This window comes from Penicillium chrysogenum, assembly GCF_028827035.1.
Source record: "Penicillium chrysogenum strain IBT 35668 chromosome Unknown utg000004l_segment0_segment0, whole genome shotgun sequence".
NCBI lineage: Eukaryota > Fungi > Ascomycota > Eurotiomycetes > Eurotiales > Aspergillaceae > Penicillium > Penicillium chrysogenum.
This window is the reverse complement of record NW_026622752.1, coordinates 1,321,369-1,336,701: the sequence shown is the minus strand read 5'-3', so window position 1 is coordinate 1,336,701 and position 15,333 is coordinate 1,321,369. Positions and strand designations below refer to the sequence as shown.

The 15,333-nt window shown below is 48.8% G+C and overlaps 4 protein-coding genes across 4 annotated transcripts; 2 read left to right on the top strand and 2 right to left on the bottom strand.

Annotated features, from left to right (window-relative positions):
- Positions 1 to 3,296: 3,296 nt before the first annotated feature.
- N7489_006433 (uncharacterized protein) lies at positions 3,297 to 3,938 on the top strand (the record flags this gene model as incomplete). Its single annotated transcript, XM_056712183.1, has 1 exon — positions 3,297 to 3,938. The coding sequence occupies one exon, from the start codon at positions 3,297 to 3,299 to the stop codon at positions 3,936 to 3,938; it is 642 nt and encodes a 213-aa protein (XP_056565898.1).
- Positions 3,939 to 9,386: 5,448 nt separating this feature from the next.
- On the top strand, positions 9,387 to 10,604 carry N7489_006432 (uncharacterized protein; the record flags this gene model as incomplete). The annotated part of the gene is made up of 2 exons (XM_056712182.1): positions 9,387 to 10,164; positions 10,237 to 10,604. 2 exons carry the CDS (start codon positions 9,387 to 9,389, stop codon positions 10,602 to 10,604), a joined length of 1,146 nt encoding a protein of 381 aa, XP_056565897.1.
- A 457-nt stretch (positions 10,605 to 11,061) lies between these two features.
- On the bottom strand, positions 11,062 to 11,807 carry N7489_006431 (putative secretory component protein shr3; the record flags this gene model as incomplete). Its single annotated transcript, XM_056712181.1, has 2 exons — positions 11,062 to 11,678; positions 11,762 to 11,807. The coding sequence occupies 2 exons, from the start codon at positions 11,805 to 11,807 to the stop codon at positions 11,062 to 11,064; spliced, it is 663 nt and encodes a 220-aa protein (XP_056565896.1).
- Positions 11,808 to 12,113: 306 nt separating this feature from the next.
- rim8 (pH response protein PalF) lies at positions 12,114 to 14,435 on the bottom strand (the record flags this gene model as incomplete). Its single annotated transcript, XM_056712180.1, has 2 exons — positions 12,114 to 13,913; positions 13,974 to 14,435. The coding sequence occupies 2 exons, from the start codon at positions 14,433 to 14,435 to the stop codon at positions 12,114 to 12,116; spliced, it is 2,262 nt and encodes a 753-aa protein (XP_056565895.1).
- Between the last annotated feature and the right edge of the window lie 898 nt (positions 14,436 to 15,333).

Below are 15,333 nucleotides of genomic sequence, written 5' to 3'. Positions count from 1 at the left end.
GGAATCAGCTTGGTAATACTATTGATAATATCCTCTGTATGTTCGAAACGCTGACATGCTCACATCATACCTAGGTATGCTCAGTCCTCGATTACTAGCCTCCCGTAGCATATATTCTTCGTCCTTCTCAACAACCACATTCCTGGATACACTAACGCTGCACACTCTATCATATAACATATTTGTTAGCAGTGTCCAACAACTAGACTTACGATCCTGTTGTCAGATCTCCTTACTCCCGTAACCTAGCTCTTCTTGCTTCTCCGTTAGGACACATTTTATATATCATGCTCTTCGGCATCTCTTTCGCATATATTCCCTAGCACCTATATTCCTGTCTTTCGCTGCATTTAAGCTCTTAGCCCAAGATTGATCTCACATGTAAACTATACTACAGTGGAAGGACGCTTGATCTAAGAGGCCCTCTCGAAGGTACTTGAGTAGGGAACGCATGTACGACTCTTTAGTCATATGAGTCAAACAATCGGATAAAACATGATGCTTCCATCCACAATCCCACACATTCCAAGACCAATAAGTCTAGCTGAGTTTGGTTTCCTAGTTAGAATACCAAGAATTTCTCCCTCCTCCATTTACCAGTCCCTGGTAGCACGTAACCCCAAGAGATTTAATTGGCAGATCCATATCGTGACGAGGTAGCAAACGGGATAATGCAGTATCGTATCCTGTATTGCGAGATACTATCTCTATGCTTATCTTGGTTCTTATGCGGAAGGATGTAGTCTCGGCTATCCCCTATGCGTGTCTCTTGAAGGTTCGTGGCGAGACTTTCTTGGCTTCTGATAGGTTGTTCAAGGCCTTTTATACGAGGCCTACATTGGCAAACAAGCGCTCAATCTGCCACAATAATAATGAATCCACGTAGAATTGGATGATCTCAATAGAATCAAACAGGGAATGTGGGAAACACAATGAAGTTATTCAAAAAAAGCATCGTAACCATCTTTAGGAAGATTCTTTGACTGAGCTACGTAAGCTTGCAAAGCTGATGGATTACCTAGGTAACGCAGTGAGGCATTGCTTGCACGCAGATTGTCAGGCGCCTCTTACCCCTTTTGAGATCCTCCATGTATACAGAGAGCTCTCTCGCTCTTCTCTTAGCCCTCCGTCAAAGTCACCCAGCCCCTTCTAACTAGTCCCCAAAAGATATCAATCAGCAAAGAGTTATGTGTGTATTGCGGAGTCTGGATCCTAGAACAACACGCCTCGTGGGGATGCAATCACATCGGAACATGCAGCTCATCATTCGACGAGGGTGGGTGGCTTAATTTTCTCTGTATATAATCTGGGTAAACGATTCAAGCAACTGGTTCAACCAGTCGGAGGGGCTCAAGAGGTAGTTGCATGCCCCAATTCGTGCAGAAGACATTGGCGCCTTCACTATGCTGACGGTATTTAGCGCTTGTTGTCAGACTATTTTGGTGACACAAAGGCGCCGAGAAATGTTTCACCAAGCACAGCTCAAAGTTAAATTAGATACGCTGGTATGGCAAGGACAAAAATTGGATATGCTTGCTTGAAGTGGACGAATGAGCTATGGAAGCTGGGCAAGTCAAATCCAGACCTCGAAATAGAAATGGGTCCTAACAGATCGAACAACCAGGGCGAAGCGCCTGAAGAAACCAGTCCTGCAGAGAAGACCCTGACTGCCGCCAGACTGGTTTGGAAGCAGAGAATGCAGGTGGAGCAAAACACTGCAGCTCTTCTGTCGAGTCTAAAGATGGTGTAAAAATGCCGAAGCATTAGGTCCCATGCCTTATTCTCCTTGATTCTCCGCGGTTACGGCAAATTGCAGATACTATTTCAGGAGATCTTATGCAGGTGCTGCAGAGTCGTTTCCTCGGAAACAATAACATTGAATCACCTAGTATGGTTCTAAATCAGCGTCAGATTTACCGTCCATCCATTGCATTAGTGTTGTAGTATAATTCAAGAACTTACTTGCGGTGTTGATCTTTGGATTCATCCGGTATGTAAAGAAGACTTTGGTAGAGATTTAAAGTAATAGGAGATCTAGAGCTGCAATATGTGTTAAGATCAATGCCTTTTGGTCGAGAACTTCGGGATCAGGAGGCTCCATGTCGTCGGTTATTTTGGGTCGACTATACCGCAGTAACCATGGGCAGTTTGACAATATCAGGAGCGTAGAATAAGACAGCAGTTATTCAAATGAGGCATCACAGCGAATTGTCTGTACGCTTCAAGATAGACGTGGCGCATAGCGAGGCGCTGGTCGTTTTATGACGGGAGAGTCCTGGACCTCGGGAGGAACCGCGCGCTTTAGTCAGACCCCAGGAGCGAACCACAGTGGTTGAATAAGCCGCGCCGGCCTCGACAGGGTGAAAGATGAAACATCCAAGAGGGTGGCTACTGTTTCAGGTTCTCTGTAGGCAATAGGACAACAACCATTAATCGCTGATCCTACTCCTGGCTGTAGCCACGCGGTTATGGAGGTGTGTCGTGAAGGATTTATAGAACATCGAAAGCCCACCAACCGTGTTTATCTTTATCATCTCTATTATACAAGCTTTACAATCATCAGCTGGACTGAGTCTACTTCTCTTGCTCTCTGGGCCCCGGATCTTTTTGGAAGAAACAACTCCAAGACAGACAGACACTCATTGCCAACCCAGATAAAAATAAGCACAAGACGCAAAAAGACGTGCCCACATTTCCATCGAGACTTGTCGATCAAGTCTCTTTTCATTATTTTCAGGCCAAAGTACGGTGAGCAACGCAACTTCAAAAGAGGGGAGGAAGAGACCTCGGGAACTAACCGTTTACAGACTAGTGCTCTAGAAAATACACCGAGGCATACATACATATGTACATTACATACTCGGTATCATTACCGTCTTGCACCATCCATACCGTTATTTACCGCTCGTTCGATACGTTACGACTGGGCCTTTGTGTCGCCCTGCTCCGCCATCATACATCTTGGGGTCCAAGTGCTTGCGATTCCCTCCTTATCCACACAACTGGCCTCCTGTTCCTCTTTGGTGTAGAAGCTTGAACCTTGTCTCGTTGGTTGCTCGAACTTTTTATAGCCTCGCCCCGCCCTTCAAAAACAACTTTGTTCTTGCGCTTCCCACACTGCCCTCGACGATACCTTGCGCATTGACTTGCAGTTCCTTTTTTATTATCTTACCTGCCTCCATTGCCTCTTCCTTATTCCCTTGCCTTCTTCCAAGGCTTCCGTTATCAACTACTCCTGCTTTATATCTCTATATTATATCTGCAGCGGGTTCCATTCCTTGCGACTTGACATCATCATGCCAACCAAGCCTGTCTTGCCCCCTCTCAAGACACCCAAAACAATGACGTTTCCTTCTGAGCTTCATGAAAGCCCTCTCACTGCTGGATCTGATTTCATCAAGCGTGAAGAGGGTAGCTCGACGCCAATCACTCCACCTCAGGCTTATACCGAGTTTCTAAAAGCTCTCACACCAGTCTTCACAAGTCCTGTGAGCGCCGGCGTTGACTTTCCGAAGTTCAAATTCGAGAAACGACGCCCTTCCCCGATATCTGTACCATCAAGCGCAACAAGTACAGTTTTCTCCACCCGCGACAATCTCTCCGCCCGCGATAGTCCCAAAGTCGCCAGTGCCACCCTCCCCCCACCCTCCCCCGCCCCGAGCCCACAATCGGCCAGGCTCCCTACAACTCTACGACGTCTACGAATTCCACACACATGCATGTATTCGCCCGTTACGGATTCACCGGGAAGTGCACGCACAATACGATCTCCATTTTCCCCCTCCGATTGGAAGATCCGGTATATCGAGACACCGAAGAGTGCGAGCGGGAAGTCTGTTAGCGTGCGTCAAGTTGTGACTAGGACTGTTACATATAAGCGGACACATTTGGATCCTCCTCCCAGAGGAAAGCGCCGCAAGACTAGTGAAGACGTCTGATACTTGACACATGTATCCCGGAAGAGTTTTGGCTTCGGCCAAGTACTGGGCCCTTCTGCTTTGATTTCGATTGTCCTGCGTTGAGCCATTCAGTTCAGATTTGTTTTATTTTTGTTTTGTTCTTGGTTTCTGCTCAATTGTCGCAAGTCTAAGCAAGTTGCATTTTATTTCATTGTTGTGCGATCCGGTTTCATCTTGGGGTTCACGGGTATTGGCTTATTATTTTCCTCGCTTTCCAGGGATGTCCTGCGCAAAGAGCTTGGGTGGAGGGAGAATGGAGTTTCTGACGTGGGTTTCTCATGTCCAATCCTTGTTTTTGAATACGTTGGCGGCGGAAAAAAGGTAATACCTACGTGGCTGGGTCTCGGAACTTCAGTGGGGGGCTACATTTACTCGCTTTGTTTCCAGAGCTCTAGCCTACTTACTATGTATTCATTCGCAAAAACACTGATTCAGCTTCTCCTAATTCTTGACTTACAGACGTAATACCTTCTAATTGTGGTACCAATTCGCTTTTTTTTATATTTTTTATATATCTATTTACCTTTCCTGGCCAGCACGCGACTTGGATCTCGCGCGCATAAGGAGGCGCCATGATCAAAAGATATGGACCCCAATGGCAGACCGCAACATCTAGAGGGCGATATAGAGAAGCGAGAGCCAATAGGCCATTTGACAGAGTCGTATTACTTGGGATTCAAATCCTTCGAAGCTATGCGTATCTTGGCATCTGGGGCCGAATATAGTATTTTTGTTACTTTGCGACAGGATACCATGGGTCTAGCCCCGGGGACTAGGTGGTTCCACGTGTTAGCTGCATTCGATTGCGTTGGAAATGCCCCCATGTAAAGGACAAAACCCAGCAGTCAGGATCTAAGTTCCATTAAAATCAAACTAATGCACATGCAGCGATGGCTTCCGAGAGGCTGAAAACAGGGGTTGTCAATACACACAAAATCCCTAATCAACATCACCAACTTCAACAACACAGGAATTAAAAAGCATGGTACGGAGTATTTTGGGAGGCTTTTACGCGCTGCGTCCAGACTTTAGGGTATCTATGGAGACTGCTTGAGTCCTTCGTGGCTACAACTAGCTATGGCCCCTGAACCAGAGAACGAGATACTGTATGCATACAGTCCTGTCCTATCAGCTGCCAATAGCCCGTATTCGGCATCATAGGCTTTTCTCTTGGGCGTCATGTGAGCGGTAGAGATGCCCAATGTAAACATACTCGCATCCAGTGCGTAGAAGGCTGAGTCAATGCGCGCGAGGCTCTTTGATCTGTTGTCATGGCAGAACTAGTGGCATAGAACAGATAATTGTGGCGACGAATCGCAGCTTTTCTGAGATACGCCACAGCCTCTTGATCCCTGCACTTAAGACGATAGCCCCCATGTTGAGCCGCGAGTCCCGCTTTCGGGGGGTATGTGCAGGTCTGTAATCGAAGGATTTGGCTGAAGCCCTAGTACCATCCATTATTGAAAGAGGATGCCTGGTGTTCGAATTTGAATTGGCTTTCTCCTTGGTCTCAGCCACCCTCGTTACGACGTATTGCGTGTTGGCTTACTATATTGTACATGTATGAGGCCGGCTACTTCCGGTGTGTTTTCATGATGTATTTCAATACACTGGCAGTACTACATGTATTACGCCTACCCTGCCCTTGATGAAAATATCGGAGAATACAGGACCAAGAATGAGATGTATCACGCGTATTATTCGGAATTGAGAATATCTCTCTGCATATAATGGGTAGACCAAGCGAACAGGAGCCATTGACGTATTTTAGGGAAGTATTGTTTCTTTGTGGAGCCAAACACCTGGTATGGATATGTATACCTCCGTAGGCACGGAGTTACAGTAGTGTGATCATAATTTCCAGTAAATCATTTTAGCTTTCTTTTTTGTGATCTCACGCTGACTCATGGATCAATGAGGTTTGAGCATACCTAGGTAGATCTACATGCCCTGCTCATAATCACCTTGGTACTTTGTCATGTTCCGTTCATTGGAAGGGACCGCTCCGCCGAGAATACAGGGTTGAGTGGAGGAAGTACGTTTGGCACCAGCTACTCAGCAAAATTTAGGAGGTTACCTAGGTAGCTGTCAAAATTCCTGTATGAGATCTCACAAACATGACAATAGCAACTCATATATTACAACCGTTAGGCACGTTACAGTAGTAGTACTGGTCATCAAGTCTCCTAGTCAATTCCAGGCATCACAGATACCGTACTAATGTGGGCCTTTTAATTTTAAAACTCCACGATTATTATTATTACCGTAGAGTGTGAATGTGAAGGCCAAACACCCGTCATTCTGGAAAGGAGACTTGGAAAACAAGATTAGATCCACTTTAAAGGGTCTACCAATCATAGTGAAGGAACTATGGAGTCTGACCACGGACCACTCATTACTTTGATTTAAGCGCCGGCGCTATCCCTAGAATGGATTAGCCAGTTCTCAAAGTGAGAACTCGGAATCATTGTGTCCTGATTGGGTAACTTCAGCAGGCTCATCACGCGGGGGAAAGTCTGTCAGGGGATTTGCTAGGATACGGAGAGCGTTTTTGACCACTCAGAGCACGCATTGATGTCCACTCCGTACATTTCCGTCCTTCATCTCCTGCTAGCTGAGTGCTATTTTTGGACTTGAAACACTGTCGAACACCCATGATGATTAAACTTAGCATTACTCCGAAGGATATTTTGGATTGTCATTTGGTGAATACAGATTCAGTACATCAATTTGATAACTTGGTGGATCACTGAGGTGGAAATTTCCAGCCCTCCAGTTGTTGATCTGCATAGGTGAGGAGTTCCGTGATAGTACACCTTAATTCTCGGCATGCAATTTGAGCACAAAAACAACCATATGAAGTCATGATCGCTATCAACGCTAGTTCTCTACAAGGCTGCAGCGATAATCAGCTTCACAGTCGTGAAGAATCCAAATTTAGCAACACCACGACATCTGCATGCAAGGAATTTCACGCTTTCTATCACTCTTTTTTGGTCTCAGTGGGGTTAATACAGAGATAGGCCATTATTGATCACTTACAGACGTTGATCATGGGCCACTTCCATATTGTAACCGCTGGCCGAGTTTTATGGCTCTGCATACTTCTCCGAGCATGGTCACTGACCTGATGTTTGGTCGAATGCAAAGGGTTTCCTCGTGGAAGTGGATTCCCATGCATCGCCCGGGGTCTTCCTGCGGTGGAGTTATGGCCGAGGTGGGTGTTATTTTTGGGATGCACTCAGTCTCAACCTCATCTGTTCAAGGAATAACCCGAAAAGCCTCTATCTTTGATGACCCATCTCGCAATGACAGTCTGATAACGTATTCAACGACTCCTAAACTATGGTTCATCGATAGGGGCTGAGATTTAGAGTGTATATGCTATAACAGACTATAGTCCGCGAGAGGTTCATTCGAACTATACCAAGGACGAATTTACCAAAAGCAAGCAGATGACGCAACGGGACTGTCAGCCGAGCTCATGGGATCGGCGGTAATTCTAATCATGGGAATAGCACATTTCAAGATATTCCGAATGATTCGTCAGTCTAAAAATAAATAAAATTCATCAATAGACTGAGGTCAACAACGCAAAGTTGATCAATTCTCTATTTATGGATTTCCATGGTTGATTGGACGGTAGTTCACCTCAGGCCCGGTGGCGCGAAGAAGGGAAGAGGATGTTCCTAAAATTAACCATAATCCATGCATGCGCGGAACAAATAATCGAGCCAACTTCGTATCCCACACTCTGCATATGCATTTACCAAATATCGAATAACTGACTTGATTGGTTCGGGCGAGTCGCTTTATTTGGATTCAAGATTAACACACCATTCAACAATATCCCTCCCACTTATCACCCACTTATCACATCTACGTGGTACATGCTCCCTTCGCTTCTTCCACAGTGTCCCTATTCTTAGAATAACTTCTTGTTAATTTTAGATCACAGATCGTCGCATCCTGCAAGGGCAGCCCATCCCGTGTTGATTCTATTCCCGTTCCGCCCACAAACCCCGCTGCATCCAACGGTCCCAGAATACACACTGATGCATCTCAATGGCGCTCAGTCCATTTCAACCATTGATACCACGATTAGCACAGAACATGGTCTATTTCTGATATGTTTCTGTTCTGAAATCCTTATTTCATTGCGAAACAGCACTTTCAGTATCATACAGTATCATACAAGCCTACCATTTACTTCATTTTCTGAAGCCAAGATATCTAATACATACCTTGGTTGATTCTAAAAAAAGGCACACCATCTGTGCTCAATGCTTGCTTTGACCTACATCGTTACGCCAGTTCGGATATCACTATTTCCAGCAGTTCTAGATCATCGCCATTCGATTGCGCTCTGATTAATCAAGCACGCTGTTCCGCAAAGCCCGGCGACTTCCGCCGCCCCCTTTAACGGGAAGAATACATGATGCGGTGGTATTCCCCTCCCTTTCGACAATGAGTGACTGTCGGACTTGGTTGCAGTTGCGGAGCAAGCACCCCCTCCCCCACTTCTCCCGAAGCACAATCGGCTAGCCGAACTATTCATATATTCCTTGTCTATAGTGCCTTGTCTATGTGCAGCCCACCACTACTACCTCCAGGGCCGGAAGACTAACACTCGCAACATCAAATGCCATTCACTGACTCGGGTCAGCACTGCGCTTTCATTGTTACTCGACTTGTAGCTCTACAAGACTACAGAGTATATCTGAAACTATTGTTTAACTAGGCCATGATGCAATCAGCGTGTCGGGGTCAAAAACAGCAGGCGACATCTACTTATGCACGGCATCACACCATGTCACACTGCGTCGTCCAAAAATAGATTTTCGAGAACATGCCTCTGCGGGGTTGCCCAATCTCCAATTTTTACGGAGTATAACAAAGGAAATTCCCATGAATCCGAACCCGCATGTTCCATGAACATCATGAGCTTCAAAGAAACGAGTCCATGATTGATCCAGATGGGTGATTGATCAGGGAAGAGAAAGAATCACATATATGCTTCTATATTTAGAGGCGGGGCAGGCCAGGATGCACGTTGTTGGTGTGATGGATCGGTCTCCCCCTGCGTATGTCGACGAGTAATAATGAAGAACCGATAATAGACCAACTAGAAGTAGTTAGAGTGGCGTTCTTGTGGAAAAAAATACCCCATCAGGGCGGGAAAAAGTGTATCACAATGAAGCCGGAGAGAGGACAATTCTGGAATCCCGTGATCGACCCGCTGCCTCAAGGCCCCCCTCCCCTCCATCGGTGCAGCTTTACTCCCATCTTCCTTAGCACTCAGCCCCATACATATTGCCTTTCTGAATCTGTGGAGCGGCGTAGCTAAGCACAACTCAACCATCCCGATCCCGTGCGCCTCCCAGATCGAGTACCATATTTGTTTATCTCCGGCCTGACTGCACAGCCATGGCTCAAGCACCGCCCGCATTTACACCAGACAGCGAATTCACTGAGCTTGAGACGCCACGCGGCACAAGGAATGGGGGCCTATCGGTAACTGCACTGGCCCGGTTCGAGTTCGAGGCCGGTAAGGCCAATGAAGGCACTAAAATTCTGATGATCGAGTGGGAGGACGACGATCTTACCCGATCCTCATCTGAGGGCTTCTGGAACGTGTCATGGACCGGTAAGACTACCGTCTTGCCTGCCGACGAACGACCCTCTGATAGCCTGCATCGCTTCTATCTCTTATTGCCGCCTAATGTTACCATCCCGCCTGTCGTGACACTATCATACGAGCTCCAGGGCACACCGGACGAAATAGCCGCCCTCGCTGAGAAGAGGCCACAAAAAAGCCGTGATACCATTCAGCTAAACCCTCTCCCCGCAATATTCCCTCCTGAACTGGGCGCCACCGGCCGGGCGGCCGGCAAGAAGGGCGTGTTGCATACTATCTGGGCAAAGAAACGACTCCGTGTTCTTGAGCAGGAGATTGCTGCTGAATCCAAAAACAACATCGAAGGCATTGCACTTCACATGGCTATCCAAGAAAAGGAGTGGATTGAAGAAAACTTTGGAGTCGGCTCGCGCGCTGTCGACTCAATTGCTAGTAGTCATGACTCGTTGAATTCATCCTCCCTGTATCCGGCGACACCAGTGTCACCGGCTAACAGCAGGAAGCTGGGCGACAAGCTCAAGGGACTTAAGCTGCAGACAAGCGAGAAGGACTTAGCTGTGAATAATGGTATGCATTCTTGGTTCCAAACGCTACTTCTTTTTTTTTTTTATTAGTGAACCTAACCAAAACTAGACTCAGCCCCCAACACCGCGCATCTTCTTTCGCCTCAGTCTCCTGATGTCGCTGTCTCCTCATTCAGCTCATTCCGTAATGTTGCTCATAGACACATCCACGCCATGCCGACGCCAGACACTAATTCGGCCCCAACGCCGAATACTCACACCAATCCCTCCGTTCCAGAATTGCTTAAGCCGGTTGCATTCTTTCCACCCTCGGCTGTACAGGAAGCCCAGAAGAACACCGGCCCCACCGGGTTCGCAGCAATGGGCACAGCAATGGGTCCAATCTCACGCACCCCAAGCAATGATTCCGGCGAGGAATTGTTCGCGAAGGCATTGAGCCCACGCTCACCGGATCTCCCCCGTAGCCCGTTCTCATTCCGTTGAACTAAATTTTTCATGCATGATATGATACCACACCATCTTTCACGACTTGCGCAATGATTCCCCTTCTGCGGTGCCATACCATATGTCCACATTACATGCATCTATGATCATTTGTCCATCTTTTCTGTTCTGTCCATACTCCTTGGGTGCATATCATGCCATATTCCTGCATTTTCATCTGCTATCTTGTTCTTGCATGGAGCTGCCATACAATATCTATGGATCACATATGTACATAGACGAAAGTCGAATTACACGACCCTCTCGACAATTAAGAAAAAAAAAGGCGTCTCCAATGATTTTCTTCGCGACAGCAAATCCCGTCTGCGTAGGCGACTATAAAAACAATGATAGCTACCAGGCAAAGCAAGCAATCAGGCACACCACACCACACCCAGTATCCATATCCCTTAAGTCATACATGAACAAAAGCAAGAGAAACAATCGATAACTAGAATCAATTGCTCTTCTTACGCTGACTTCCCTGGCGACCGGACTTAGCAGCAGTCGCAGTCGACGCACCAGAAGCAGTGGCCGTAGAATCACCGGCCTCCTTCTCAGTCTTCTTAGTCGCGAAAGACTCATCTTCCTGCGCATCCTTGCGCTCCGCATACCACTGCCCAGCCTGCAGAACCAGGATGCCAACGAGGACAAGGGCAAGAATAGTATTGCTAGCGGAGAGAACCTTGAGCGAGTCCTCGCGACCAAGGATCTGCTCCTTCTCGTCGGCGGAGGAAGCCAGCTCGGCGCCGTACTGGCCGGCAGACGCGAGGCGCAGGCCCTTGACGATGTTGGCGATGTAGACTGTCACGCCGCACATGTATAGGACCAGCGAGGCGCCGTCGAAGAGCATGTTTGATTCGGAGGGCTTGTAGAGTTTGGTGAGGAGGCCGGCTAGACCGAGGAAGATTACGATGTGCAGGATGCGTGGGATGAGCGGGGGCGAGGCGTGCAGGAAGCGGAGATGCGCTTCGAGATAGTCATAGTGCGCGGGCGGGGTCAACACCGTGGACCACAGGATCGGGTAGTCGTAAGGGAAGAGGGAGAAGATAATGCCCAAGAAGAAACAGGTTGCTGGTTGGGTGGGTTAGTCTATTACAGTCTCGTGGCCTCTTTGCCGTTGGGGTCCGTGGAGATCAGCGATGCGATGGACTTACGGCAGACGATGAGGAAAGTCGCGAACGACCCGCTTTTGAAGGCCATTGTGGAATTTGGAAAAGCAGACGGGATTGTTTTGAGGGGAAGGAAGATGACCAGGGGCAAGGTCCAAGTCCTCCAGGTATCGCTAAGCGGGTGCCAAGCCCGGGGCGCGGGAGATAAGGACGTTTTTACGAATCCAAGACTTTCTGGATGTCCAGGGAAATTGGAACAATTAATGTGAGATTTAGAAATAGATTTTGACAAATAAGTGTATGATACAGATTTCAACGCCTTGAGCGCCGTTTCATAAATGATGCGAATAGTGGTATCTTCCAGAATATCCCGTAAATGCAAATGTACATAACAACATCATCGCTGGTACCGAGGCAACGATTCGTCCGCATGCGCCGTCCCACCGACCAGCTGGTCGTCCTCATCAAAGACCGGCGCGCTGGGCCCGTCGCTAGGTTCCTGACCACTGGGCTCGTCTTGGGGTGCACTCGCCTGCGCCTGGAGTCGGTGGCGCTCAAGCTCTTGTTTATCGTCACCTGATACATGTGGCTCGCTAGGACCTGCACCGTTCACAACGACGGTCTGTAGGGACTCCGCAGAGCGGACAGAATGCGGCTCCCCGCTTGTATCTGGTGAAGGCACATGCTGGTAGTCTTGAAGATGATGATCATCTGGCAAAACCGGCGCGGTCGGGACCTCCATCGGTGCTGTAGATGGCCCTGCCTCATCTTCCTCGGGCGGTTGACTAGGTAAGAGAGCTTCTTCGTGGCGTCGTACCCGTGTTTTCTCGTCAACGGGCTCCTCGACTTCTGGAGGTGCAACCCTAGGGTCCATTGGCTGGAAATTTTCAGGGTATTCTGCAGGGTACTCTGCCCAATCCGTCTCCTCAGGGAAATATCCCTCCTGTGTCCCATAATCGCCATGGGAATTAGGCACTGAGCTCGCCTCTGGCCACTCCTCCCCGTCAACAGGGTTAAGTATGATCGCAGATGCAGGAGGCGCAGTTTGTGACTTGGTCGACTCGCCAGCCGTAGATAATGTACGTTTCGCTTTCTGTCGTTGTGAATCACGCGTCCCAACCACGACTTCAAATGCCACGGAAATCACACCTTTTTCACGGCGAATTGAGTCCGTGTCCAAGATATTGCCGGCCCAGTTGGCAGTGACGCCGCTCGAATCGGCGGGATTAAGGGCTTGCCCGCTGGGCGAAAATGTGGTACCACCGGAGACCATGTTGAAACGCGGGAGGAAGCGATCTGGTGAAGTGATTTTGCCTCGTAGGTCCGTTACGACCTCCACATAGTACCGAAAATTGATCATGGCTCCCGGTACTCGCGTGATAGTTGGAAACGCGTCTTCGGGTATCCGAATGGAAGTCTTTATGATCGCAGTCATGGTACTTGGATCGACGATCAGCGGAGCAAACGTCTGCGACAAATCTTTGCGAAAAGTGCTGCTTGTCCGACTCGTTCCCAAAGTAAGTCCTCCAAGTCCCGTTCGTGATCGCGGATAGCAGTCTTCGTATACCGGCTTTTTCCCTGCCGCCGTAGTGCCCATGGGAATTGCAGGATGCAGATCAATGCGACCTTGACGGTAGAATGTGACCATAATTCCATGCGCACTGCGCACTTGTTTACAATGGTTGATCGTGACTGTGATGGGTAGTGTATCACCGGGGAGCACGCCGGCGCGCAGAAGCTCAGCCTTCGCGGTGATGGTTTTATCTGAGATAGACGGGGTCACACTGCGACCCTCGCTATTTTGTCCACTGGTGCTTGCGGATGAACTGGGATCGCTGGCGATTCGAAAGCTTTGGCTGCTTTCGCTAGGTCGGCTGGATGAGCTGACATTGCTTGGTGAGGGGCTCAGCGGTGGTCTCATATCTAGAGAGGGTGACGCGCCACTAATAGGGGTATCGACCGAGGTTGTGTCCGGCCCTGCAGTTGCGTCGGAATTTGTCGATTGGGCTTTCCCCTTCGGTTTTGAACGCTTTGCGATCGGTTCCAATGTAACTATGCGGGGCCTGGGTGCAGGGAAGGGTGCAATGTCGATGTTTTCGAGGAGATTGACCCGTCTTCTACATGTGAGAGTAGGGTTCATGGTGGTTGGTCGGGTAAGGGTAGAGGTAAGCGAGTAGCCGATGGTTCCGCGTTCAAACTGCAGTTGCCCGTTTAATTAGCATATTTGAAATAAAGAGGGTCGCATCAGCAAACGCACATTGATGCTACTGGGAAGCGCATAAGGAGGAAGTCCCATTTCGAAACGAAACTTGTAGATGCCCTCCTTCAAGCGTCCATCGCCACAGAGAACAACCTCATCCTCAAACAAGGTTGCTAACCCATTGCCCAAGTATTCGGCGCCTCGTCGACCCCGTCCTGGTCCTAAGAATCCCAAGTCGGGAGTTGCCTCTCCTGCCGGAACCGCATTCTTAAACACCTTGACATAGCCGTGGAGACATACGACTATATGCGTGATGCGAACGGGTCGTACAACGGTCACAACGACGGTACCTTTGACAACATCACCGGGAAAGTAGGAGCGCCATGGGTCATCTGGATCGATGTAGAAATCGGTGATGCCTCGATTTCTTTGGCCGAGCGGGGAGCGAAACTTGGACAGGAAAGAGTTGCGATTCCGACTGGCCGGCAACGTAGGTTGGGTTGGAGGGTTAGCGGACATGACACACAGCCGCTGTTTACTGCATCTATACAAGACAACGTGGCAGGAGTGGAGAGGGATGGGGATGATAAACTGCAACCGTTTGGCACCGATCGGGCAGACAAACACGTCGATATTCTCTGGGGCAACACGGAATGGCGGGGGATGGTCGGACAGACCAGTAGGCAGTCAGCCTACGTCAAGGAATCCAATCAAGCGACACGATAAGTGTCAATCCTGTCGTCGAAGGGTCTGGCGTCCAGGACCGATACACTGGACACGGTCTGGTTTCCAAAGGCCCACGGAATGTATCCTTGTCCACGCGCGAGAGATTCACCGAGTCCAAGGAAAGGAATGGGGATTATGATCGAGGGCCACTACACCACATTGTTTCTTGTGACATCGAAACGCGAGGCAGGACTTCGAAGGTACCCCCGCCAGGAATTCGCAGCGTATCGGGACGCAAGGTCAGGTCGCGAGATAAGAGAGTGGATATTTTTGGGAAGAATGACAGGCTTGTAGGGGACCAATGGGTTCAGTATGGAATAGTATACTGTAGTCGAGAGTCTAGAACGGGGGGTCGGGGGTCGGGGTCGGGGACTGGGAGAGAGAGGGTGAAGGGCGCAACTGAAGATGGCGCGAGATCCGGAGGAATGTGGGACTCGAGAACGCACGAGCCCAAGGACGGTCGGAAGGGTTTATAATAGTTAAAGAGGGGGGGGTTGGGAGGGAGATGCAATAAGAGAGAACAGAAGAGAGGGAGTCGGGAGTTCGCGATAAGCCTCCGAGGCGGAGAACGACACAGATGGCTTTCGATTCGCGTGTTGCACGGTCAAGCTTCTCTTGGTACCCAAGTGGCTCAGCTAGTTTTCCCCTTTTTCTGGGCAATTTTTATGTTTATCACTTGCTCCAGGACTTT